This window comes from Hippoglossus hippoglossus, chromosome 4 (assembly GCF_009819705.1).
Source record: "Hippoglossus hippoglossus isolate fHipHip1 chromosome 4, fHipHip1.pri, whole genome shotgun sequence".
In the NCBI taxonomy this organism is placed as follows: Eukaryota; Metazoa; Chordata; class Actinopteri; order Pleuronectiformes; family Pleuronectidae; genus Hippoglossus; species Hippoglossus hippoglossus.
This window is the reverse complement of record NC_047154.1, coordinates 14,428,467-14,455,769: the sequence shown is the minus strand read 5'-3', so window position 1 is coordinate 14,455,769 and position 27,303 is coordinate 14,428,467. Positions and strand designations below refer to the sequence as shown.

Genomic DNA, 27,303 nt, shown 5'->3' with positions numbered 1-27,303 from the left:
GGATCAGCAGACAGAATGGCCAGTTACTCCTCTGCACTTCCTGAAAAACAATACAATACTTGGGTCTCTCCACGCCCCTCGAGGCTCTGAGCTAGGGGCAGCGAGAACTGCTGCTGCTACTTCCCGTGTCGTAGGCGCTTCCTGTTAAAGAGGGTTCCGGATGATAGGAACTTCCTGTCTGAAGTTGTGAGACATGATGGAATGGAGGAGACGGGGAACTAAGCAAGAGAGGTTTAACATAAATATGCAACAACTAGGAGGTTATATTGTAGTTACTAAGTCCAGTTTATCTCAGTGAAAACTTTGACTTTACTGTGAGATACAGTTGTACAAAAATGTTAACATCAGTCTTGCTATTTTGGGCTCTTCTTCACCACTTAAGTCAATAACATCAATGGAAACATTGACCTTGAAAGCAAATGAGAAAGAAATGAAAAATAAGTCATGACTTGCATCATACCAAACATTAAATGCTTATGAGCAAGAAAGGTGTGTCAGAGGTGTCTGGCTAAAACTACTTCCTGTCTTGTTAGAAATAGGTCATAGTACAAGGCCGTATGATTCACAATGACAACCGATACTTTAGAAACAGGCTACTCAGGTCTTCTGATGATTTGCTTTTATTTGCTCCAAAGACCAGGGCAGTATTTTCTAAATAATTTCAGGCTTGTTCTGCTGTTGATTTCTCTCTTTTAGTTAAAATTGTTAAATTTTAGTTTTCAGAGCAGGAATGAATCAAGGAAATGTTAGTCAAACAGTTGTCTTATAAATACACAGTAACAGGGAAAACTTGATCTGAATTTCCGGACTACAGACACATAACTCTAATATGTTGCCTCCCATGTGTCAGCTCTCTCACCGAGGAGGACCTTGCTGACATAAAGAATAAATGGGCTTCACAGCCTGGTTAAATGAAAATGGAGACACCAAAAAAAAACAACATGTAAAAGATGATCAACCAGTTTGACCAGTTCACAAGTGAAATCGTCATTTTTAGCCGGGTAGAAGCCCATTTGTTCAAACTGCAGCAAAGCCCTAAAGTAGGGCAAAGGCTTTCCCATATGGTTTCAGGTTGGGACCATTCACTCTGCCAGCAACACAGCCCACAGCCAGAGTCCGGCACCACACACGATGAGCTCATCTCCTCAAAATGTGACCCGGGCCTGAAGACCTCCCCTATAGCTTCAGGATCCACACACACACACACACACACACACACACACACACACTTTGCATTTTCCACCACTGTAACCTGATAAGCTTCCAAGACAAAAAGAATAAACTACAAAGTAAAACAGCTCAACTTCAGTGAACCTGTCTAAAAATAGAAATCTACGCTCCATATATAACGTCTGGACTGGAAGTTGTCAGGAAACAACCACCAGAGGTAGACTTTTTGAGTGGAGAGAAACTGCAGGGAACATAGTTTTAGAGGAGTTATTGCTTCCTCTGTAAAAGGAACTTTTGTTTCATGTCAGCCATCTTAAGAGCGTGCTGCAGGAGCTGGGGGTGGTTGTCAAACAAGTCTTTTTTTAACAACTACGATCTAGGAGGGTCTCTTAGCACATAACATTGTGGAAAAAGAAATAGCTTCCTTAAACTTGTCTGATGACATGTGGATGCTGTGATACTCAGAGCTGAATCGTACATCTGTTCAGTAGCCAGGATGATTGACAGTCGGGTCAGACATGGAATCGTGTCTCCACTTCCTCAACTGACCAGGCCAGCAAACCTAAACCCGTCTCCCTGTCTGCCCCTTCAACCACAGCTCTGGACTGGGCTGACACATACACGCACTACACACGCAAAACACACACACAATTCTGGGAGAGAAAACCAGAGTGGCAGTGCGTCTGCCAAAGGGACCAGAACTCTGCTGATGGAGAGGAAAATCTCTCCTTCACTTCCCCCTGCCTCCCTCCATCAGCCACCCAGAACTGAGGACTGACAGAGTGACACACATCAAGGGACCGATGCTTTCAGAAGGTGCTTATTCACATGCATGTGAAGGGAGCAGCAGTTCAGTGAATGAAAGGTGCAGTACTGAGTCAGCGAGTGTGGAGTTGCTAGGGAAATGACAGACGATGGATGGATGGATACACAATGGGTGCAACTTACTGTAGCTGCCCTCCCTGTATTATTGTCAGTAATACAACTAAATGTGGCCAGTTTCTATCAAACTTCTGTTTCCTTATTTTTTTATTAGATAGTATTGAGTGTTCCAGTGAACTTTTACGGATCAGGGGTTTTTCACTTTTCCAAAACATTTTGTACTTTGAATAAACCACATTCCTCTCACGGCTTTCCTGGCTATAAGGTCTATTCTTAGCTACATTACTGTGAATAAAACAGAAAAATATGTGGAGATTTACTTCCAGATCAGCCTGAGAGTAATTAGTTCTCCACTCCAAGGAAGGCTGTAGAACTGAAACTAGTACAGGCATTTCTGCTTTTTGTCTACATGATGGTCAGATGATTGTGCAGCCTGGGGTCGCACACTTTCATGCCACCCAGTACACTACCAACACACACACAAAACATTATGCTTAATTCATCTGAGCAACAACTGCAGGGCAGTCTAATTGTCCAGTGTTGAAGATATGCATTGTATGAGTACATTTTGAAACTACTCTCACAATGGACTGTTCCTTATAAGAGAGGGGGAGGGATGTTGAAAGCTGAAAATTACTTCACAATAATAACAACCCTGCTTGAAGTCTGAGGTAAATTCTTCCATATGTGAAAGTAGAGGAGACCTTGTTTTTCATTACAGGGACAAAAAAAATTAACAAAACAAAGTCAACTCTGTTTTTGCAACACAGCTCAGGGATTAAACTAAAGTACAAAACAATGCAGTGTAATAACTGACTTCTCATGATGCAACCATTACTTGTTAAACTAAAATGCCAGTCTGTGGAGCTTTTATACCACCGCCAAAGCCAAACAGTCCTCCAGGTCTGTGTAGCTCTAACAATAGAAAAATACAAAGAAAATGGAAGTAATGTAATTGTCAAATTGTCAATTCTCAGCAACATAAATATCAGCTTTTAACATCAAGATCCAAACATTATTGACATGAAATGCTGAGAGAAAGAGAAAAATCGTAAAAAACGCTCCTTTAACTGGCTTAATGGGTTCTACCCAGCCAGATCCCTCTATCAAGTTTGGTGCAGATCAGTGAAGCACTTTTTGCATAATCCTGCTGAAAATATAAACAAACAAACAAACAACAGTGGTCTTCTTGTCTGCCCATATTTGTTTTGTCTGTTTTTAATTAACCCTGACGGTTTCACTGTGTGCTGCATAAGGGACAAATAATCAAAGTTGAATAATGTAAGTTGTAATAAGTTCTAGCTTGTAAAATATGAAGATTTATTGCATTTAATTGACAAAACTATATACGTGATAATACACAATCTATAGACAAAGTAATTGATTGTTTAATTGAGAGAACAATAAGAAGATATTGATTTTGGTAATTTCTAAATGTTAGTTGCAGCCCTACAGTTTATGATGTTTTGACATAATGTGAAATGTGTGTTTTCAATGTTAAGTCGTAAGTGAGAAAAGATGTTTATTCTGTTGGTGTGATTAGTCTGATTAGCGCTGCCTTACCCTGTGCACCATTGAGACAGTCACCGTGATTAATCAGACAACTAAGCAACGTCAACAGCCTGTCTGACTCAGACGATCAGACTGCCGGCGTCTGCCTGTTCACAGTCTGCAAAATGAGCACCTACATTAACAGCCAGCTGGCCTTAACACTGCAGTGAGAATAATATCATAGAAAAATCTATTACATTTCCCCCACAGCTCCTGTCTCTTTAACTGACACAAGGTTTACCGTCTCAGTTTGTCTGTAGCTTTGGTTTACTCTGTCCTGTCAGCGGTTGTAGAGAACAAGTCAGTACAAGCTTGTATTTTCTCAAAGCAGGAAGAGAAGCGCAGTCACCTGACCAATGCGGCAACAAAGAAACACCAGTGTTTGTTCAACAACAGCTCCAAATGACATTTATGTTTTTCAAACAGAATCTAGAAAATATTGTTCCAAGAACATTTAGCCAACAAGGTAAAGATTAGCGCGTTGATTGGAAGTATAAGTTCATAAACATCACTGTTTGCTCTAAACTACAGAGACACGGAGAACAAACAAACAACCCTGTCTCCTCTAGATTCCCACACAGCGTTTTCAAAGACAAGAGGCCACATGAAAAGGTTTATGGTGCAACTTCCCATCCTCTTTTTCATTTCTTCTTTCTGAGTACACCAGTCTTAATGCTAAAGGGTTTTACACTGTACTCGTTTCCTTATGGCCCATAACCTCAGCCCCTGAGCTAAAGAGCCATTAAGTCACTGAAAATACATTTGCTCTTTGCAGAACGGGCTTTGATACCTTTATATGATTTTTATGATTACACTACACATACATCCTGTGTGTGTGTGTGTGTGTGTGTGTGTGTGTGTGTGTGTGTGTGTGTGTGTGTGAATATGATGAGTCAGTTGGTGAATAGCTGTCATTGTTAGATCTGGTTTATTCAAAACAGTGATACTTTTCACACCTGACTGAAGCTACTGCAGAATGGACACCAAGCATGAATAGCATGAATAGCAAAAACGTAAATAACTCTGGGATACTAAATATTTGATACACGTGATATGAGATGATTTCCATGTGACTGATGAGTCAAACGGATGAAACGCTCAGAGCTCATGGAGAATCACCACACACTTGTTTCATTCTTTGTTTTGCCCTTATACAAGACCAACACCATCTTTTATACCACAGATGTTAGCACATCTGTCATCTCACGTCTTACCTCCAAGACTGGTCCAGCCCCCAGTATGGTCCTCTCCACCCCACTGGCATAACCCTTCTGGCTGAGTGCGGTCAGACAGTGGATCAGGAAGTTGGTACTCTGGGTCTTGCCTGAGCCACTTTCCCCAGAGATGACGATGCACTGGTTGACTCTCTTCCTGAGCATGGCATAGTATGCCACGTCTGCGATAGCAAAAATATGAGGCTCCAATTTACCCAGCTGGTGGTTCTCGTACATCTTGACATACTTAGGGTTGTAGATTGGCAAGAACTTGAAGGGGTTGATGGCGATCAGGATGCTGCCTGCATAAGTGTAGATCTTTTTCTTGTAAAAACGTGTGCGCAGGTTATTTAATATCCTGTCCTCATTGAGGGCGGGCAGGTTGCAGAGGTCTGCAAAGTCATCCTGTGGGGGTGGCAGGAAACCCCTGGCAGCTAGCCGCTGTACCTCCTGCTCCTTGGTCACAGTAGGGAGGTGGACATAATGAATAGTACCATCATGGTTCCTCTCCTGGGTCAGAGAAAAGAAAAGAAAAATGGGTTGTTTACTGTTGACACACTATCTTTATGAAGTAGATAAAAATAACGGGTGACAATGTGTTAAACTTGTTTGTTGTTTCTCACTGAAAATTACTAAAATGTCAAAGAGGAACAGTCTGGCAGTGAGAGGATTTTTCTCAGTGGTTTACATCCACTGGTTGACAGAAAAGTGAAGTGTGTTCTTTCAACTCTACCTGCAGTAAGAAGTAAAAGCCGAGTCTCTGATGGTGTTGCTCTTGGGCTTTCCGAGGCCACAGCAGAAACCTCTGTACTGGCTGGTCTCCGGCCTCCAGCACCCACTCCTCGCCACCACATTCCTTCACCTCCGCCAGCACATACAGACGACCAGGGTCCAGCCCCAGCACAGTGGCAGCATCCGTGATCACAGAGGCTGCTGTTGCATCCTTCTGCACTCTGATTAATTGATAGAAGAATTTACAGTCTGATCAATACTAAATGTTGTTGTTTTTTATGAAATAATACAGAAAATTAGTTTTAGATGAAAATAAAACCAGTTCTTTAGCAGTAACATTGTGGAACACTCACCTGAGGTTGCAGCAGTTGGAGGGCTGGGCAGTCAGTCGTGGGTAAATCTGGAGCAGGTACGAGCGGTCATCGTGATCGTTAAGGTTAGCTGGCCCATTCCCCCCTCCTCCTCCACCTGCGATCGTTGCCATGGTGGCAGCGCCATCTCTGACACTCATCCTGAGCCAGGGGGAGTGGCCTCAGCATGCCGCACCCAATGTCTCCCTCTCACCACGCAGCACCTGGAAATTACAGGTTGTTTGATAACCATTATCAGTCTGACAAGTATGAATATTGACACTGGACCATAATAGAGACAAAAGTGAGTTTATAACTAAAAAAGTCAATAAAAGAGTGAAGAGTGACTTTCAAGCCACCCATTATCTATTCAACTAAACTCTCAGCACTGGTGTATTGCCAGTAGAAATCCAATAAAAAAATCTTAAACAGAGAGAGGTTTCCAATATAAAGCATTACAGCTTCCTGAGAGCCTAAACAAATGCCCAAACAATGTGTCATTGCCGGTCCGAGCAACCATTTTAAAACGCAAACAAAATAGTTGACTTTTAAACAAAGTCTCAAACCAAACAGAAATCTCATCCTTGGAATCTGATACACTGAGTTTTAGGTTTGGCACATTATGCAACTCTTCAAGAGAGATATGGGTGAGGCCAAACAAGTAAATGTAAAAGTTTATATGACACAGGCCTCAAAAATGATGTGTTGCCTATTTTTGAGGCAGTTTCCTATCAGGTTATGTACTCTACTAAGCCTCTTTCCTTCTAACGAGTGATTTATCATAAACAGATGTTACATTTATGTGGATCTGGGAAATGTCAGAAATATACTCCAACACAAACTGAGAGTGTGTCTAACATTTACCAATCACAGATGAATTGTTTCAGAAGAGGAATTGAGTGAGAAACCACAGAATGTAAGGTGAGAAATCAAGCACCATGTTGTGAGAAGTGTGAGGTTAACAAATGTAGCCTCCTGTTCCACTGGTTAATTGGTTTGTCTAGATGCCCTGGTATGACAAAACTCTCATTTTGAGTTCAGAACTTTAAAATGTTTCAATTTATAACATTTACTAAACGTTTACCCAGATTCTGCTCCAAACTAATTAACAAAATGTTTAGGTCGTTGTTGGTATGACTTCATTTTGCTGATGACCCAACAGTTGAAACTTTGCATAGAGCTTTTTGCATACCAACAACAACCAACAAGACCCGTTAGAATGATCTGTCAACTGCAATTAAATGCTATGTATGTGAATTTATGATTAATTTATACTGACTAGGCAAGCAGGTGGAGTGGATGGGGCACTGTGGTTGATTTATTAAATGGAGAGATAACACCAATCAATTAGTTGAGTAGAAGGTATAATTTCAGTCAGCCACAATTTCCTTTGGTTAACTACTGCCCTGGTTACCATTTAGGCTTTAAATTATCATTTGAAAAAAGACGTGTATCAAGGGACATCCATATATGGGTCTACTATTTATTTACAGAATAAAATTGCTTATTACACAAAATAGACTTGTATTGATCTGTCAAATATTATTATTTAACTGCAAATGATTCTATATTCCATTTTAAACATTAATGTAACAGCCAACTACTATGTATGTGTAGATATAGTGGAGTAAATGCATCCTGAGAACAGAATTAGGTCACACTGTGTGTGTTGATATCCGACCCTCTTTATTCTTTATTTTGGTAACCAGTCCGGGTACACATTCATGTTAGTGCATATGAGTCCATCCCTATGAAACTGTTGCCCCACCCGACATTTATAACCCAAGATGGCTCCAACTTCTATCTCAAGTCACGTTAAAATGACACTATTGACACAATTTTTCCATATGGTAACGTCTTTTAGAGCACACGGACACTGCACACACCTTTCACCTGACCACCACAGTGCTGTTAAGCCAAAAACCCAGCTTCGACTTATTTTTATACAATATAGGGGCTACGTATTGCATCTTAAAACTGTTGACACTTGACATGCTACCTAGCTGCAATGCAAGCCCGTTGGGGGAGTGTGCTGTCCTCAGGGCTGCAAGACTTAGCACAGCCTTAAAATAAGTTTTAAAACATAATATTATCACTAAAGCATTTCACATAGATGCTCAGACTCTCAAAGAGAGGAGGGAGATGTTGCAGATTAGCTGGTGCTAGTGCAACATCTATTTTCAGTGAATATCATATATATATAACCTTTAATTCTGCAAACCACTGGTACAGTAATGATTTCATTTTAACGGTTGTGATGAAAGAGCTGACCAAACTGTGCCTGATCAGTGAGATTAAATGATAACAAAAAGCTAAATAACACAGAAAAACAGTATCTGTATTGTAACATGGAGAATAATCACTCAACACACACAAGACAGGGTTTAATTTGTCTGTCTGCAGTCAAATCGTGCCCAACCCATAAATATCTCAACATTTTAATCTTAGTTGAATACATAGGGAGGCTAAACTTTCCTCAGCTGATGCTAAAACAGCTGCTAACAGTGACATGTGCCCAGAGGAAGACATGAAACAAAAATTTCGAAGCAAGAATGTTAAAATAAAAAGTAGCACCACATTATATGACATTTACAATGAAACATTTTAAGATGATAAAAACAAACTTCAACTGGATGATATTTGAATGAGAGAAAGTCAATTGTTAAATGCAGCAAATTTCCAGTTTATGCTGTTTTCTTGCATCTAAAAATAAACATCAGTCATCAGACTAGGTCAGAGACATAAAAAAAAAAATTCCATTTCAAAATAAAAAACAGAGTTGTATTCCTGTTGCTCTAGAAAGCACATGAGCCTGGGTACAGGACTCAGACATCTGCATCAGTGGTGGCGATGACTTGCATTTAATAACACTGCTGCAAACTGTTATCACCTCACGTGTGCAGAACCGTCGCCACTGAAACTGACGTCGCAGCTGAAGATTCTGCACAGAAATTGAACCCTTCCGCTCAATGATAGCAACTTATGGTAAACCACAGTGGTTTAATGACGCCTACAGTGATGTTTGACGTAGAACTCTTCACCACAACAACTTATCCATGGATAACTTAATTTTCTCTCCTCGCAAACGACCCACACAAAAGGTCTTGTAGCATCAGAGCAGACCATTAACTGAGAACACAGAAGAGATTTGTTCAGTCCTTACTACGGATATCAACGATTTCCTCTCTGAGGTGAAGCCGCCTTCAGGACGTACCAAACTCTAAAGAAACTAAAGGACAAACGTCTTTCTGATGAATCACAAGACTGCCATCGATGCCATAAAACTGACTGGAGACAACATTGTCCTGACCAACATGAATTATTGGGGCTGATAAAGAGTAAACAATTTTGGATACCAATATATTTATGCTAAAAGATTATTCTAAAGATGTCATTATGAAACCCTTATGAGAAAGAAATGTTATTGAGGCTTTATATTTTACAGTTCAATCCTAAACCTTATTCTAAATAACTGTAAATAAAAAGATAATATAAGAAAATATACATTTGTTTAGTAAAATGTAAACATGATAGCACATCTTTTCTACATTGTTTATTCAGCAAACATAAACGCTGATACTGATATGTCTGTGAAAGGCTCATATCACCTGATTTTTATCAATCAACTGATAAATCTGCCAGGCTCTAGTCAGAACTTTTACATGCTCTTCTGTTAAAGTTTAAGATAAAGATTTCAAAGCATAACTTAGTTCTAGTGACATCACACGTCCGTGTTCTCGTCTCATAAAACCAACTCTTGAAAGAGAGCAGTTGTTTCCAGGCAGTAAAGCAGCTTTCCACACCACAATCTACTGTGCAGTAGCAGTGCAAAACTATATAGGGCCAACACTACTCTGTAATTTCCACTCAAATAATCGTACAATCTTACTTCTTCATATACCTACAAGTTAACCCCAAACTCAATTTACTGACAGTGTCAGATTATTTTTGCCAGACTGATGACATTTTCACATCATCACTGTCAAACAGAAAGCCTGAGCGACACCTCTGATTGAGGTTAAAGTCGACACTTTGAAGTGAAGTGCTGAGGTATTTCTGAACTGATTCAATCTTAGGAGCACAGCCAGAGGAATATGATCCAGGTTAATGCTGTCTGTAAAAAACCTTAATACAGTTCTATAGTTGTGTGTGAGTCACACAGACAGCAGCTGGGTAAAGTTTGGTCTAATGATGGATCACATAGCGTGGCTTTGCATCAGCATTGCATGCTGTGTAAACTGTAAGCCATCCTTGGAGAAACAGGAACCTGGTTTAAATCACTGTATGGCAGACAGACTGCATTGCTTTGGTAACCCGATCCAAGGACGGGTCCTTTGAGCCTACAGTTTATCACTTCTATCATTCAAGCAAAGACAGTTTATTTTCTCAACCTGAATAATAAGACATGTTATACTCTGAGATATGCCCAAAATAAGCAGGCCGAGGGAGAAGAGTGTGTCTCAGACATTTGCATGCGTTATGAAACCAAGTTCTCCATTTCGGGTTTATTTTCACTGAAATTTCCCAATGACTGATATAACTCATGAGCTCAGCACAGTTATCATAAGTAACCATTCACAAATTGATAAGGCCTCGGCTCCTTTCAACTGTGTGAATTTTATGGTTGAAGAGATAGCGTCTTGTGTCTTACTCTACTGCGTCTTCATGGGAACTTTTGAAGAGGAAAGAGTTACATGACACAATCACAAACAACAATCAAGAGATATCAAACCAAACCAGTTAGTGCTGCTAGTAACTGGTTGGTCAAGCAATATATCTGGATTCATTTTAATTGACCCATTTACTCGTGTTACCATCAATCTCATCATCAATCTTGTTAATCTTCTGTTAGTAAATATTTATTTAAAAAAGGCAATAACAGGAAATAGTTGTTTAACACATGCTTAATGACACAGAACCCTCTATACTAAAAATGGATCAAATACTGAACTGCACAAGAAAGATATCTTGACATAGCCAACTCTGGAATAATTTAGGTCACGGTAGAGAATTAGAGGAAAAATAGAGCAACTTGAGACACATGAGCTTGTATCTTTGCCAGGCGAGCTGACCACAGTCCCAAAAACATGCAAGCCTGTAAAATGCCAAGGCATGCAAAACTGAAGAGACCACAAAAGACGGCATCATCATTATCCTCCATCATGAGCTCTGTCTGGTTTAAATCTGTCCCTTTTAACTCCCAAGCTGCTCTCTCGACTTGTTTGAAAAGAGCACATATAAAGCTACGGCATCTGTGTACATGATATAAATCATTTCATTTGAATATATGTGGCTGTGCAGAGAGCGAAAAGGTGGTGACAGAGAAAAATTGTACAAAGAAAAAGAGAGGAAGACAGAGGGAGAGGCAGCCGAGAGAAATGTAAACATCTAAAAGTGAGACAGAAGAGAGAGAGGTCCCCAGGGACAATCAAAGGAGGCGGAGGCTTTGAGATAATACAGCTTCCTGCGTGCAGAGGAGATCCTCTGTGAGGATGCCCGGCATTCCACAGATAAGAACTAGGGTTGTCTGCTTTGCGTAGGCTAAGCCTGGCACTTTAGCTGCTTATTGGGGGTGGATGGGTAGACTTGGTAGCACAGGACTGCAGGTAGGGGTAGAGAGGGACTCTTTACCTCGTGGCCAGGACGAGCCATTAACAAGCACCTAAAACCATTTTTTAAAAAGGACTCCCAACTAACCCCTCATTATCCAGCCAAGGAGAAGAGGCGTTCTGTAAGTTAATTCCATATTACAGTCATCAACAACATAAATGAAAGTGGGGATGAAATAGTTACAGGTTTCATGGTGTACCGTAAAATGCCTGACAGGTATTTGTAATGTATAAATCTTTAATTACTATGACTAACGTGGTGATTTGGTTGGTACTGTAAGAGCATGAGCTGCTAATGCTCTGGCTATAGCTAGCAATTGCTAGTATCCACTGTCGCCAAATTACACACGTCTAACAAACACAAACATTTGAAGTCGACCTCTGCACTTGATGTAATGAGTTGTCGACCGTCTCTATTCCAATCCAGCTCTACTTGTGACGTGACAATTTTTGCCACAATAATAGTAATATAAAGTTTTCACACCATTTCACCATCTCTAGATGAAAGATGTAGACACGCTGCTCAGCTCAATCAGCACAACAGAAATTTGATTTATCACCACTTGTTGTCTCTAAGGCCACACGTGTTTGTGTGTGGGCTGCTCCTCTGATTTTCAATCCTCTGCCACAGGGGAACTATTAGAGATGTTCTTGTGTGAGGCTCAATATTTCAATAATCTAGGGTGTCAACAGGGAATGATGGCCCATTTTGATATGCTTTAAATCTGGCGGGCATGATTTTGAAAGGGCAATGCTGTACCTAATCTCTGATCAAATGCACACACACAGTTAATACTTCACTGTCAAAAAAAAAGTATAATTTCATATAACCTAAGCTAAAATGATAGATGGTCACTGACAGTGAATGAAGCCAGCCAGGTCTAACTCACTCTCTCATTCCTCCCAGCTCTGACTCTGTCTCCCCCAACCACCTTCAAAGAAATAGCTCGACCCATAGAAGAAGCAGGAAGAGGAGGAGCAAAACTAAGTCTACAGTGCCAATTAGTGGATAGAGAAAAGAAATGTTTTGCCTTTATATGGCCAGTTGTTGTAGTGTTTATCATCTCACTTAAAATGAGTGTAAGCCTTGAGTATTATTTTCTACGTCTGTGGTTACACACAGTCAATTTTCCTCCTAATGGACCTCCCAAGACTGGCACATACTCACACTCATATATCATGCAGTGTGTAAACAGAGCAGCCAGTCAGTGCTGAAACTTCACCGGCTGACTCTGGGATCTTACAGGAAGTGAATGACCCAGTGACGAATACAAGGTCAACAAAGTTCAACAGGATTTGTCTCTCTGCGCTTCTCACTGATGTCAACTCTACGTCTCACACTCCAATACACACACCCACACACACCCACACCCACACACACACATAGAAAGAAGTGAATCAAAAGGAAACAAGTTATGATGTCAGCAGTGTGTGTGGACCCAAGATATGGTGACTCCCATCATTCCCTCTTCAGCATCACAGGACTAAATCTGGTGAGTCAGGGCTACAAGCAGCTCCCATCATGGAATTAACTAGTAACTCACATGACAATGAGTGTTACAATCCGTTATGGAGTCAGACATTCTCAATCACATTTACGGACAACATCGGAAGTTCTTTACATTGATTAAAAAACTTAACTAAATAACGTCCCTCTCATAGCTAACGACTTAACTAACTTCAAATGACAAAGACAAATAAAGGTTCCCTGTATTATTAAAAGGATTATGTTAATTACCAGGTCATATACAGTGAGGGAAAAAAAGGGGAAATAGGCAAGGAGATAAAGAGTCAGTAATGCTGACCTCACCAGATGGGTTGCTTTAACGCTTGACGGTGGATGTGCCCGACCGTTGGTGCCGGGAAGATCACCATAACGACAAAAATCACAGTTTCATGCTTAGGACATGAGGTATTATGAGGTCTTACTAACGTACTTTACTTGCTATCAATGCAATGCTTAAAAGAAGTACACAGGAAATATGATCCGCAACCAGAGGGACACACACAAGGTTCACCAGATGCCTCATCCTCCTCCATCGCATTATCGTAATTTGATTGGTTAGGGCTTGCACTTGCTCTAAGGTCTCTCAGAGTGAACGAATATACGGTGTGAAAGGTTTCAAAAAGCACACTGGCTAAAAGACCTTAAAAGACAGTGGATGGAGGCAAACTAGGTCCCTGTGCGAGTTATTTTTGTGTAGACATTAGTAACTGTGAAAATGTAGTTACAAATCTAAAAAGACTACAGTACAAAAGTTACCAATCATTTTCTTCCTCAAATAGCCTCAATGTTAGATAAATGTTTTCCACATGTGTCCTATATAGGTCATTCCAGGGCTTTGATGAAGCATTTTCTTTTTAATAAATTGATTTATCAGATGCAATAATTTTTTTTATAATTCTGATATCTTTGGTGAGCTTGATTAAAATGTAAATAGACTCTGTGGGTTTACACTACACTTGTTCCAACATGTGTTTGTAATGATGGACCAGCCAAAGGCTTTGTGTGGCTGGGGAAGGTAATCATTTGAACATCTGTCTTCAAGTTAAATGTAATCATTTAGTTTTTTAACTGGATTTTAAACATTTCAAAAATACCCAGGTCCATCTACAGCCTCTCCAGGGTACATCTGTGTGCATGGCGGCAAATCCGTAGAGGCCCAGCTCCTTTTCTCTCCCTGCGGAGAGGGGAGCTGGGGCCACTGAAGTATCCATCACCACTAGAACTCTCTCTACATGACCTAATGGAGATGAGAGGGACTGGCTCTTTGCCAGAGCAGGCTGCATTGTCCTCTGGGCACAATGAGAGGCAGAAGCAAGGGAAGTACAGATTCACTGTGTGCATGAGTGTGTTTGTCTGTCTGTGTGTAGATTTCAGACCATGCATGTGTGGTGTGTGTATTCTCTTAGGTATTCATAAATGCACTCAGGACTTGTGTGAGAGAGAGATTGCTCCTGTTGCTGCTGATGGTAAATCAGCCTCAGGGTTGAGGCTCTATAGGAAGTGCAGATGCACCCAAAACGTCTGTGAAAGGATCAGAGCCCTCCTACTCCAGCCATGTGGCCTATTGAAAGATGCAGCCTTTTGTTGACGGCGACCAAAACCTCAATCAGGGAATTAACTCATCCAGCAGACACCAACTGGGCTCAATAAGACAAACGCAGATAGAGAACTATGAGGAGAAAGTGAAGGAAAAAAAGGAGGAAAAAAAAAGGTACTAAAAGCTCATCTCCTCCCCCGTCTTTGAGTCAGCTCCCAGGCTGGCCGACCACAAACAATAAAACCAGAGCTGAGGAGCATCTGCTGCCTCCATCTAAAGCGGAGGATAAAAGGAGGAGTCACGGGGATCCAGTCTTTGACTTGTTGATATTACCCTATTTATTCAACATGGAGCTCAAGCTCATGCTCAGAGTCACGTTCTCTTCTACAAGTAACCTGCTAGAAATGGAACATAAAATGCAGAGTTAGATATTATAGGTAATAGATGGTAAATTTAAGATGGACTGTGATGGATTATTTTTTGATAACTCCCTATCACATTGACATGGGCTGTATATTTTCCATAATGTAACAATCAAAAAACACCTATTCTGTCAAATTATGCTCCATTACTCATTTTGTTGGAGAGTGGAGGAGAGCGAATGTGACACAGATCGATCTCGTGTGTGCACTGATGAGAGCCACAGATCTAATAAAGTGCTCAAAACAAAGCCCAAACTGAGACATGGAGGCTTTTGCCCACAGTTCACCATATGGCAAGACAAAGATGATGGGAGATAATGTCTGTTTTTGCGACTAACATGATCATTTTATATCTATTTATAGCCATCTATTAATTTAATTTACACAAAAAACGTGCTGTATTGTCATATGAATCCTTATGTGGATATGAAATGACCTAAGCTATATCAGGATATGTGATTCTGATCAAAGCCCTGACTGTGACTGCTTAGATTTCCAAACCACAACTAAACTAAAGCTAGCCGTCCAACTGTCACATTAAATAACCATGACTGCGAGGGACAGTGGTAATCAATAACACCATGGTCATCTGATGGCACTGCATTGATCCTCCACTGCAAATATCATGTGTCTGGCTCAAGTATTGACAAACAGAAGCCGATTGCTGTTCATTTCACATCCCTCGGAGGTAGGTATGACCCCGTATCACACGCAGATCATTCCCAGTCAAGCGAGAGGGGAGAACCACAACAGCTGGAGCTAGCTGCAAACACAGTGGACAGACTAATTTAAAACAACATGAAATCGTGGCTGTATTACTCCTCTAAGGCCCCCCTGTGTGTCAGTGTGTTCGGCTGTTGCTTGAGGCGATCCTACATTAGTTTCAGAAACAGCTTTATGAACTCCCACTTCATGTACGTTTCACTGCAGGTCAGTAATCTAAGAGGCCTGGGTACAGCCTTACACTACTCCCCCGTGTCTCACCACCCGTCTGCCTCTGCTTTGTAGCGCTTTGTTTTTAACTGCATCCTTAACTGTGCCCCTTTTCCCCTCCATATCTCCCTTCATTCCACTGTCTTTCACAGGATCTCCCCTAATGCTACCCTCCAATGCCTCTCTTTCGACCCCCTGCTAGTCACCCCCTTCTGCTCCCCCCTGCCAAACATTTGGCACTGCTGCTTTAACACAGTCCAGATGCCAGGCCACACTGAGGAGAGGAGAAGCTTAGACTTGAGGAAAGTCTGCTTCCCATGAAAAACAATGCGCTGGTGTTTTGGATTTGCATATAATGTCACTTTACTAAACAGTCACACAGTCAGTCAAACCAGAGGAAATACCCCCAGTGAGCAGAGCAGAGATGCCAACAAAACAGATGTGAGTGTATCACACAATAATATGAATGCTTTGTATTTAAACCAATCTTATCTCCTTCAGTTTGCTCTGTTGCAACCGACATGCAAATACAGGACATGCAAATTCCCCCCAAAAGAATCCAACCTTTAACGTCTGCATTGCACAGATTCAAATCTCAAGGTTCTTTCTTCCAGAGGTTAACGCAGGGATAAGACGAAGCATAGCAACCAAGACGGTATAGAAAACTTTATGTTTTTAATCAGTGTGATGTGCTGAAACTCTAGATTCAAAGCAGCAGTGTCCACATGAAATACACCAGACCAGTGAGGCCTTAGCATGTCTGACTTAATGCAACCCAGAAGTCTCTGCTCAGTCTGATTGGCTGCTTTGGGATTCCTCACTGGTTGGTGGTGACAGTAGATTCCGGAGAGCTTTCTGGACCAGTCATCTAAACCATGTTGGATTAATAGACTAGTTTAGGGCCGCAATAAACAAATAGGGTGTAATGAAAACATGAATAGCATTAATATCCCATTTTCTTGTTGTTTCCCAACATTTCCAGCAGCTCCATAAACAAAATGTAGTTTTAGTTATAAATTGATTTTATTTTTAACATTTTATCTCTGTAGATAATGCTAGTAGGCTTTTCCAAATGATGCAAAAGATACATTTTTGAATCTTTGGGGCAGTGATTACTGTACTGTGTTGTATTGTGCAGACATTCATGTTGTGTCCATCCACTGTACATGCAATCACTTTAAAGATAGATGATTAAAGGATAATCTCCTTTTGTGTCCATCTACTGTAAATGCAATCATTAAAAAAAAGATGATTAAAGGATGATCTCCAGTTAAGGAAACACTTCCTTCCTATTCAGCAGGATAAACTCCACGTGCAAACACACAAACATACAGGACGCCATCTGGAGATGTGGGGCAGCTGCAGGCAGAAATCAGGAAGAGGAGAAAAGGAAGCAAGGGGAAGGAGGCACACAGAGGGGATTATTGTACACGCTCACTCATGTGGGCTACCCTACTCAAAAAAACACTTGTCCAGACACATGACTCCATTGTAGCACCAGAATAGTCTAGTAGAATAGTTCATAGCTATTTAAAATCTCTTACCCCTGCGACCAGTTATACATGCCACACTTTTCTTTGTTCCTGACAAAATAAAAAAGTCCTGGTTACAATGCTTATGTCTTGATATCAAAATCCTGCAACACAGGTAGCAAGAGGAAACTGAGATTTAAACTGTCAAACACAGACTAAAGCATCTCTTCTCTGCTGTGGCCAAGTTTTGTTGTGGGTGTCTTAATATGTTCGACTCACTGAGAAAAATTGCAGTTCATAAGATTACTCAGCCTACATTTAATAAATACTGTGACCTCAGTTTGAACCTAAAAACAGGACAAATAACAGCAGGAGGGAAAACTATAAAGAGCTTGTGATGACAGATGTGTAATGAAAAACAAATAACTAAAGAGAAATGGCATAATGTAATGTACAATAGATTATACAGTGTGCAGTGCAGCTAGATTAATCTATTGAGCATCTTTCCTGCGGTGCGTCCTGATGATGTTTGGCTGGCCTGAAAAATGTTCACACATACGTGTGGATGGTAAGCATTTTAGGATAATCTGTTCATGTAGACCTCCAACAACCTTTTTCTAAATCTACCCGTCCACACTGGTTCAAAGTGGACTGGACAATAACAGGAGAAAGAATTAAACCAATGATGGTTAAGATACAAAAAGAAAATACTAATGATAGATTTTTTTTCCTCTGATCCCTTTCTTTTCTTTCGTAAAGATCACATGAGATCTGTCAACACTCCCCCTCTCTCACCTGTGCCAGAAATCCTGGATGACTTTTTCAGATGAAATGTAACTTGCATATGGAGTCGTTCATCATGGAGTCGGACTGCTCGGTAAAAATAGAGTAAAAACAAACAGAGCAGAGCCGAGCCGAGCCAACAGAGAGCTGACAGCCAAGGTCTACTGTTCCTGCTCCATCTCTCTTTCATTCCACCTCTCTCCCCATCTGTGCCTCCCTCATCTGTTCTCCTCTGTGCTTTGATATTTCACTTTTCTTGTCACCCTCCACAGCCTTTCAGGTATCCAGTGGTGAGACTGAGTTCCAATCGGCACAAAGAGTTCAACACCAATTCTGAACAAAAAATACCTAAAAACACATGTATTTTACTTATAGTTTTAGTTATATATATATATATATATATTCATTCAGACTGGAAGCATATGTTAAAGGCCCACATAAATCCAGTCAAACAGAAAAATGTATATATATCATGTGCCATTGTTCTCACAAAGACAACCAAGATTGGTCACAGAGGATCGTGGGGCAAAACATTAAAAAACTTCCTTAACACAAATAACTAGATCAAACCATGATCAAGGCAATAATGTGAGCAGAGTAAACACCATACTTTGTTCCAAGAACGTGATTTACCTTGTCGTCACAGTAACTATGTTATGAACTACATTTTTAATTGGTATAATAGACAAAAAGCACAATTAAATACTTGGATACACATCTTCGACTAATCACAAGAACAAGCATCATGTGCTTCAAACTGTGCCATCCAGTGACCTCGGTAACACAGTGGCTTGCCTCCGCCCTGGCACATGTATTGGGAATGGTTTGTCATCTCTACCAGCTTGTTTGACTGAGGTTATTCATTTTTTCCTCTGTCAATTCAAAGGCAGCGAGTAAGGAGGGGCGCTGGAGTCTGTTTCTTTTCTGTGTCAATACACAGACGCCTTTAAAACTTGGAGGATGGTATTGTGTGGGTAATGTTAAATTCCCTTTATAGAGACCGTTATAGGGACTTCACTATTTTCTCTTCTGTACTTGCATCTCCAAAATATGAATGGGACATGTAAATAAAAGGTGTTTCAATAAGGAAACACAAATGGAGATAACAGCTAGTACTATAATTTCACTAGTAATTAGATAATCATCATGCAATGTCAATGTATCTCTGTCATACAGGCAGGAGTTTTTTTTTGTAAGTATTGAAGAACTGCAAAGCTTTAAATTCACTAATATGATCTCAGCTATATGCCATTTCAGGAATTTACAATTAAACATGGAAATTGTGGAACATCTGGTTTGACTAAAGTGTAAAATAAATCAGATGAAGTTATTAAGTTTAGGGTTTCTTCAAACAGCTTGTTTGAGGAAGTGTTTTAAATATGTCAACATTCAAGCAAGTTTAGTCAACAAACAGACCCAATATTCTTATGGCCAGTTTATTAAAAAAATTCCTTAGCATTATGGATAGATTGTGTTTCCTAACAATGGCATGGACGTCACGATGATGGATGTTTAGGTAGTTAACGATGATAAAGTCAACCTACTGAGTGATGCCTTATCATAAGGTTTTGTCGCCCTCAGAGCTGAGCAATGGTGCACTGCAACAGCAAATAGAGCCTCAGGGTGTGCCTTCTCTCTGCCCATAATCCAGAGCCAAGGGCAGGAGAAGTGTCCGCAGAGAGGATGGAGGGGGAGGTTATGGCACTCACCACAGCCATGAGCTAGTCGATCTGCATCCACACACACTAGCCCTTTTTGACCAGGGTGAACCTAGTGCTAGGGCTGGTTTAGAGTTGGCTCAACTTGCTAAACTTTTAAGAACCAGTTTGCTTTTCCAAGGGCTAGAGCCACGGCATTATGTCACTGTATGTTACTCGTACGTCTCTGATTTCCCAGCAGCACTAACCCCGCCTTAACGAACAACATCAACAATGGTGGACTACAGTGTCTCTTTTCAACCATGTTGGTTCACTTTGTTAAAAGCATTCTTTGCAGACTACACACGACACAAGCAGTTCTTTCTTGTAGACCAGGGGGTGTTGGTCCCTGAGTCGAACCAGTTTTCCTGCCTAAGATCCAGTTATTTGGCTGTGGAAACAAATGGAACTGGTTCGAGACTGGGCAAAATGTCCGAGCCAGCCCTTGAACTGCCTCAGTGGAAAAGGTGTAACATACATAGAGATACACACACTGACCACTGTGGCTGATGTTGTGAATAGCAAGTGACAAAAGGCTTCAGCACAATTGTTTAACTCAGTTTTAAGCACAGATTAGATTCTATACTTCTTGCAAAAGGTTTCTAAGTTGTTCACCAGTTGTGATATTAATGCATCTAACATAGTAAATGTCAGGAAGTAGTTTTTACAGATGTGTCCATGTAGAGAATCAAACCGTAGAAAGATGTCATCATCTACTATGGACGTTTTCTTTGTGTTGTTTTAGCTGAACTGTTTTTGTGTCCCTGGTGTGCGGCTGCTTTTCATTTTTGGCTGCCATGTTGGAGGCTCTCACTGGGACATCTCCAACCACCGGAGTCACTGCCAGAGTTAAAACCCAAGCATCAGGGTCACCAGCGTAGAGTAACTCACACCATCTGATGCCAAACTATTCTTTCAACATTAACTTTTAAAGAGACAAAAGGCTGGAAACCTTTTGAAAACCAGGGCTGTTGAGATAAAGTACATCTGGTAAAACTGGACAATTGTTGGGGTCTCTCCCTTCACACTCCTGTCCATACATTTGATCACATGACAGCCTGATAATGCAAACACTGCTGAGGGTTACTAATAGAGATGTAACATGGTACATTAATGCCATATGAAACCAGTGAGCTCGAGCTGCCTGAGAGTGGGTGAAAATGTGTCTTGGTGACGTTGACAGACCACTTTTCATTTCAGTGGATGGAAAATTCTTTGCTTGTATATTCTGGCTTATCACTGTGCCTATAATCAAAATCTGAACAGGCAGGTTTGGTGCAATCATAATTATCACAATCAAGCTTTGATCCCAATTATCCTGTTCAGAAACTGCAATGACGGCCGAGTGAAGACTACGACGCAACAAACAAATGCGATGCAAGTAGGCCATCCCTAAACAGTAGAACTGCCTTTTCTTCACTTATACCCTATCATTACAGCTGGGTCTATTTATAAAGCCCATAAATTCTGCTCGCCACACTGGAAGTTACCAAGGAGTTTGTGGAATTGAGGACTTTTTAACCCCACCACTCTCCCTCTCTATGCCTCTCCTCGTGGTAACGCAGACTTTCTCCATCGGGTCCAGTCTCGACGAAATACAGGTCACTGCAAATCCACACTGCAAAGCTCATTTAGCAGCTTTCTGCAGAATGCAGGGCGATTTTTTTCTCTCCCTGTCTTTTGCCACAGAAAGGCAGTCCCTGGAGCATTCCTGTCACATTATGAGACTAAGAACTGACCCACTATATGTACACAAAAAGGACACTCATATGCTCACATACTGGTGTCCCATTATCCTCTCTGACCTTCTTTCCATTCATCCCTTCTGTGTTCGTACACCCAGATTGATTTACAGACTCAATGGGTAACTTTGATAAGAATTGTGCAGTTTTTACCCTTTGCTGCCAAAACAAATCAGCTGTCAACATCTGCCATGTGGGAATATGAAGATGCAGCTCTTTCAATGGCTGAGCGATATCGGATCTTGGATTCTGCTGTCCTGACATTTTATTAATATCTCACATGAACCGGCCCACAGCTTAACAAAAGGCAGAATGACACGTATCCCAGCCCATCCGGGGATTCCTCAGCAGTGTAAGTAACAGACTGAAACAGACATATTCCTGATGAGCCCACAGGTAAATAGAAGCACAAGGCTCTACATGTTTGACTCTTCTTGGGCTTGGCTTTTGGCAATGAGCCATTCACTATCTATGAAGCAGCAAACAACCTCACACTTAGTCAATAACATTAAAAGCCCCACAGTTTTTAAGTAATGTAGAATGACTTAATATTCTACAACATAACACTAAAATCTTCAAAAACCTATGACATTTAGATCAGTAATGAGAAATGGCATTGTATTTGCCTCAAGATAGTTAAGTTAGGTGGTTTATGTAAAGTAGCAAAGCTGTTCTGCAGAGGCATGGGACTGCAGGTGTCTGCGTCATTCCACAGGTAGCCTACATCATCTTAGCCCAGTTCACCAGCTGCACATAGAGAACGCATGCAGCTCAGGGACTCACTGGGCTGCCAGTGTGCATCATAACTCAACCTGTTCTCCTGTCACCGTTTCCTCGCACACAGTAACTCAAGAACAGCGTAATTCTGGACGCGCATGAACATGGTCACAAACTCAACATCTTTAGATTTCAAACTAGTCAATCAGATTAATTTCTGCACCAATTTTGTGATTTCAACATTCAAAAACGGAGATTTTACACATGCTAATTTGACCTGGATTCCCTCTTCAATGATAAAACAAGACATTTTATAGAAATGTAGAAAACCCCAGCATAATTTCCCCCAGAAAATACATGAGTTAAGATGGACACTAAGCAGAACTGCTGTCAGAGCAATTGCAACCCCCACAAAGTAGCTTTTGCTATCTGCAACGCAAGGACCAACACCACACTGCTTAAGTCATCAGCTAAAAATAAAACGCCTATATGAATCTAACCACACGACACATAGCACGATGGCAGCAATGCAAAATTAAGCCTAAGCAATTTCATAACACCTTTAAAAATACGATTGAGCTAACAGCAGAGAACATTTTTTCTTACAAGCATGTTAGGAAACAACAGCAGTTCCTCTAATATGGTTCAGGTTAATGCAAAGTGACAACAGACCTAAATATCTATATTTTTTAAACAAAAAAACAACAGCCCTGCAGCCAAGACTTTAAAAAAAAGATTTTTACAATTGTTAACATTATAATATCTATAGTGTTGTATGTTAAGAATATAAAGGCACACAATGTAAAGTTCAGTGGCTCATAATGAACACAATGAAGCAGAATATTAAAGCCTGGTCTGAGGAAACCCTTGGATGTCTCTCTGGCACAGCTCATGATTGAGCCAATTATCTTTTCATCTGCAGTTTCACACAAATGCATGCACCAAGACGTGTATACCAATTACAACTCAAGGCTGAGCTGAGGATGTAATTGGTCTTCCTTCCTTCCCCTCCCCCCTCTCGTCCTCCAACACTGTCAGCTCTGCAGTGGGGCTCGCAGAGTACAAACCATTAGCAGGGGGCCATATGGCCCTTTTCTTTCAAACATGGCAGAGTTTGCTGTGGACTGCTTGAGTGTTTATAGGCACTTCACGGACCTATGGGGTCAAATGGATTGTGCTGCAACATGATTTAAAGGGATTTCTGTTACCTGTGCAATAATTTGTAAGTATAAGGCCAGGTCTGTTCAATGGGTGGAAACACACATTTTTCTTAATAAAACAGCCAATTTGAATGCCATCCACATAAGCATTATGTGTTCATATCTGAATAACATCTGTAATCAGTCACCTGGCTGCTCTTGCTACCATAAACTTCTCAGTAGCTACTATAATTGAAACTGTGAGTCTGAAAGCTTTTTAATATATGGAGATTTGACACTCAGGCTTTCTCTGAGGGATTGGGATGTTAATTAGATTTTGAATATGACAGATGGGGAACTTGATTGTATTGAATATGCTGATGCTTGATCCAGAGCACAGTGTCTGTGTAAACCAGGCATACAGGTGCCGTGCACCCAAACAGCTCCACACACCTCCTTTGTCACCCTCCTTATACATTACAACTGAAGAAGATGGTTATTATTTTTATATAACTTACCATTATTGTCACTGATAACATTACACACAGTTTCTCAACAGTAATGCTCTATGATGCTTTATTATTGACTGTTAAATTAATAAATGCTAAATATACATGGTCATATATTGTCAATTAAATTAATTCATGAATAAATAATGAATGTAGAGGCTTTATAAGTTAGAAATCAGAAAAGACTGTCACAGACTGTCTTGTTATTGTTATTTGCAGGGCTACAACTTGCTTGACCCAACGTTTAAACCACCAATGGCAGTTTATTACCATTTTTTCCAAATAAAACTAGAATGCTATTCAGAGAGTGCACACCTCTGCCAAGGCCCAACAGTCTGACAGTAAGAAACCACATTTAAATTCACTAGATCCCGATTTTTATTTGGATATGCACCAAATTACACACACTCATAAGAATCAGTACCTTCAACATGCCTGAATTTTCTTAATCCGAGTTCCATGAATTATTCTCCAAGAAAATAATGAAAAAGCTGAAAAACTCTGTATGTTGCAATGTTAATGAATGTAAAATCAAAATTCCTGGATCCACCCCCAATTTAATGGGTTCTTTTCTGACCTATACCACATCCTTCCACCAAGTTTCCTGCTAATCTGTTCAGTAGATTTGCGTAATCTTACTAAGCAACAAACAAACACTGATGAAAACAACTTGGGTGACAGAGGTAAAAATCTAAACTCAATTAGTAACTTGCTCATAAAACAATAATGCAAATAAAATGAAATCTATTCCAGCCCACAACTTGTTGATGCCCCACATATACTGTGTGACAAGATAAATACAGACCATATATTAACTGTACCCCCTTAACAATTCAGTGAGTAAAATTCATAATCTCCTACTCTCTAGCCTGACAGCTTCTTTCAGTCTATTCCTGAAGGCCTGTTTCACAACATGTGGCTGACGGAGCCATGGAGCTGCTAGTGCGACAGAATAGTGTAAATACATTATTGCAGCATGATGAAATAATTTACTTGTTAGGCCACTGCAAGAGCACAACTGTATTCAGTCCACAGTAAATCACAGAAATGGAAAGAGGGAAACAGAGAGAGGAACTTCTAAGTGAACTGCATATGTGTGTAATTTTAATGTTCCCATGTATGATAACTTTTTTCCACCACCCAGACATTAGTCATGTAGCAAGGCCCTGGCTCTGCAGCTTGTGAGGAGGACTTTGTTAGGGTTTGGCTGACGTGCTACTGTATGGAGGAAGCTGCTACAAAAAACTGATTCTAAATACATTTGCCATGTCTTAATATTTAATGACACTGGAGTATATTCAATATCATGATCAGTTTAAAGGTCAAGAAGTAAAACTAGGAGATCTGGTTTCCTCATACTTCTAATGCTAGACCTCTAAATTGATATGGTGAGAAAGGTTTTGCATCATAGTAGGGCTGGGCAATAGAATAATATCAATAATTATAGCAATACACCAATGGTTCAACATATATCGATGTAATTCTTTTGCATTTTGCAAGCACAGTGAGGAGGTACAACACATAATTGATCCCAGATTGGTAAAATGTTTAACTGTTAGTCAATCAATCTTTAAACTTACAAGAAACAATAAAGTGACATGTATCACGATACTTCCGCCATTGACTGATATAAACGTGTTTATGTCGACATCATTCATGGCCATCCTGCCCTCCTGGAATTTACTCAATATCATGATCAATTTAGAGGTCAAGACTAGAGCTCGGAGCTATAAAACAAAACAATGTTTTAAGGTGGCAGTAGTTTTGTTTCCTAGCAATTACTGCTGTGCAATGGCAGGAAAAGTAGGGAGAGGCAGTCTGATATTACTCAGCCAGACTGGCCACTTTATGAAGTTTTTTTTGGCAGTTATCTTCAAAGCAGCTGTTAGTTCAGTTTGGGGGAAAGCCAACATTTAAGCTATGCCGTGCAAATAAAAAGTTGAAGACGAGGATCACAATATAATTCTCAGTCCAATGTATATAAATATATTGCTTTTGCGTTTTGCACAGTGAAGAGGTATAACACATAATTGATCTATGTGAGATTTATGAAATACTCTGCTGTTTGTCAAGTGTTTGTGATTCTCTGCTCGTACATAAGAGTTTAAAACCGCAAGCTTCACTCAGGAGCGAAAACATCTGTCTTCGAACTTGCAACAAATTACAAAAGCGGCTTATCGCGATAATTATAATTTTCTCTCATCTCGATGTAACATCGCCGTATCGTCTCGCCCTGACAGGTCGTCTCTGGTTGGATTTATGTTGGGGTCTGTGGAGTCTGGAGCAGCCAGCATTATGCAGCAGGGCCTGGGGAACAGTGCACTGCAACAAGTCAGCCGACATTTCTCAGCCCATTCACACACTGGATGCGACCACTGCTGTGTGTGTCTGACCAGACAGACGAGCTGCTGCTGTCTATGTCTGTTACAACCACAGTCACACAGGAGGCATGAGGGTTTGATCCAGTGGCTCCATTTTGTCTTCTTTTTTTTTTTTTAAATGGGAGTAAAACACTAAGAGAGGAGTTAACACAAGGCTGAAGGAGATATTCAGTCACTGGCTACTTCACAATAACTTCCTACTGCGGCTCTGTCAACACACTGCCTGGAAGCCGTGGGAGTAAAACACGTATTTTATCATCAATAATGAACACGGTGACTTTCACAGATTCATCTGGCTGCCGTTAACTTCTCTTTACAGAACAAGCTGGTAACAAAGCGACGCGGTGAATCAAACCCCGTGTTGGACGTACCTTCCCCGGCTGGTTGTCTCATTGTCTCGGTGTAATCCTCCACTGCATCCCCCTGCGGTTCCACCGAACCCTGGACTAATTAATGGAAGATATAAAGTCGCGGGTTTTTTCTCTTGGTGTGTTTCTTCTTCTTCTTCTTCTTCGTCTTCTTCTTCTCGGGGTGAAGCAGGGACGGTACCAGGCAGGCTAACGACGCCGGAGTCCCACACAGACAAAGCTCAGAGTTTGAAACCGGAGCGAGTAGAAACGAATAAAAAAATAAAACCAACCGAGGGGGGAAAAAATAAACGTGTCCGCTTGTTTCACATGGAAACCCCCACCCCCCCTTCCCCAGCGTGTGAGGTGATAAAAGGAGAAACGGTCTGTGGCGCTGACAGACTGTGATGTTCCACCGCGGCTAACTAGCTGCTAGCCTCTCCTTACTTCCTTTCTCTTTGCCGAAATAACAGCAGCAGTGGTGAGCGGCGGAAAAAAAAAAAAAAGTTGAGCACAAGCCAGATTCTATACAATGAAGGAACCCTGTTGATTTGGAGGGGCGTCGTTAGAGAGCAGCGCCCCCTGCAGGAATCTCTGCGGTGGCACTGC

At 40.8% G+C, this 27,303-nt stretch overlaps 1 protein-coding gene across 9 annotated transcripts in view; it reads right to left on the bottom strand.

Annotated features, from left to right (window-relative positions):
• LOC117760046 (unconventional myosin-IXb) overlaps positions 1 to 27,303 on the bottom strand; it is a 55,845-nt gene extending 28,542 nt beyond the window's left edge. For 5 of the 9 annotated variants that reach the window (XM_034582746.1, XM_034582747.1, XM_034582754.1 and 2 more), the window contains exons 1-4: positions 26,719 to 27,187; positions 5,903 to 6,123; positions 5,551 to 5,770; positions 4,818 to 5,327 (exon numbers count right to left, since the gene is read on the bottom strand). In XM_034582746.1, coding sequence (XP_034438637.1) covers positions 4,818 to 5,327; positions 5,551 to 5,770; positions 5,903 to 6,060 — 888 coding nt within the window. In that variant the 5' untranslated portion in view covers positions 6,061 to 6,123; positions 26,719 to 27,187. Of the gene's footprint in view, positions 1 to 4,817; positions 5,328 to 5,550; positions 5,771 to 5,902; positions 6,124 to 26,718 lie in introns of all 9 variants that reach the window. The other 4 variants (XR_004613604.1, XM_034582753.1, XM_034582751.1 and 1 more) reach the window with 3 other exon arrangements.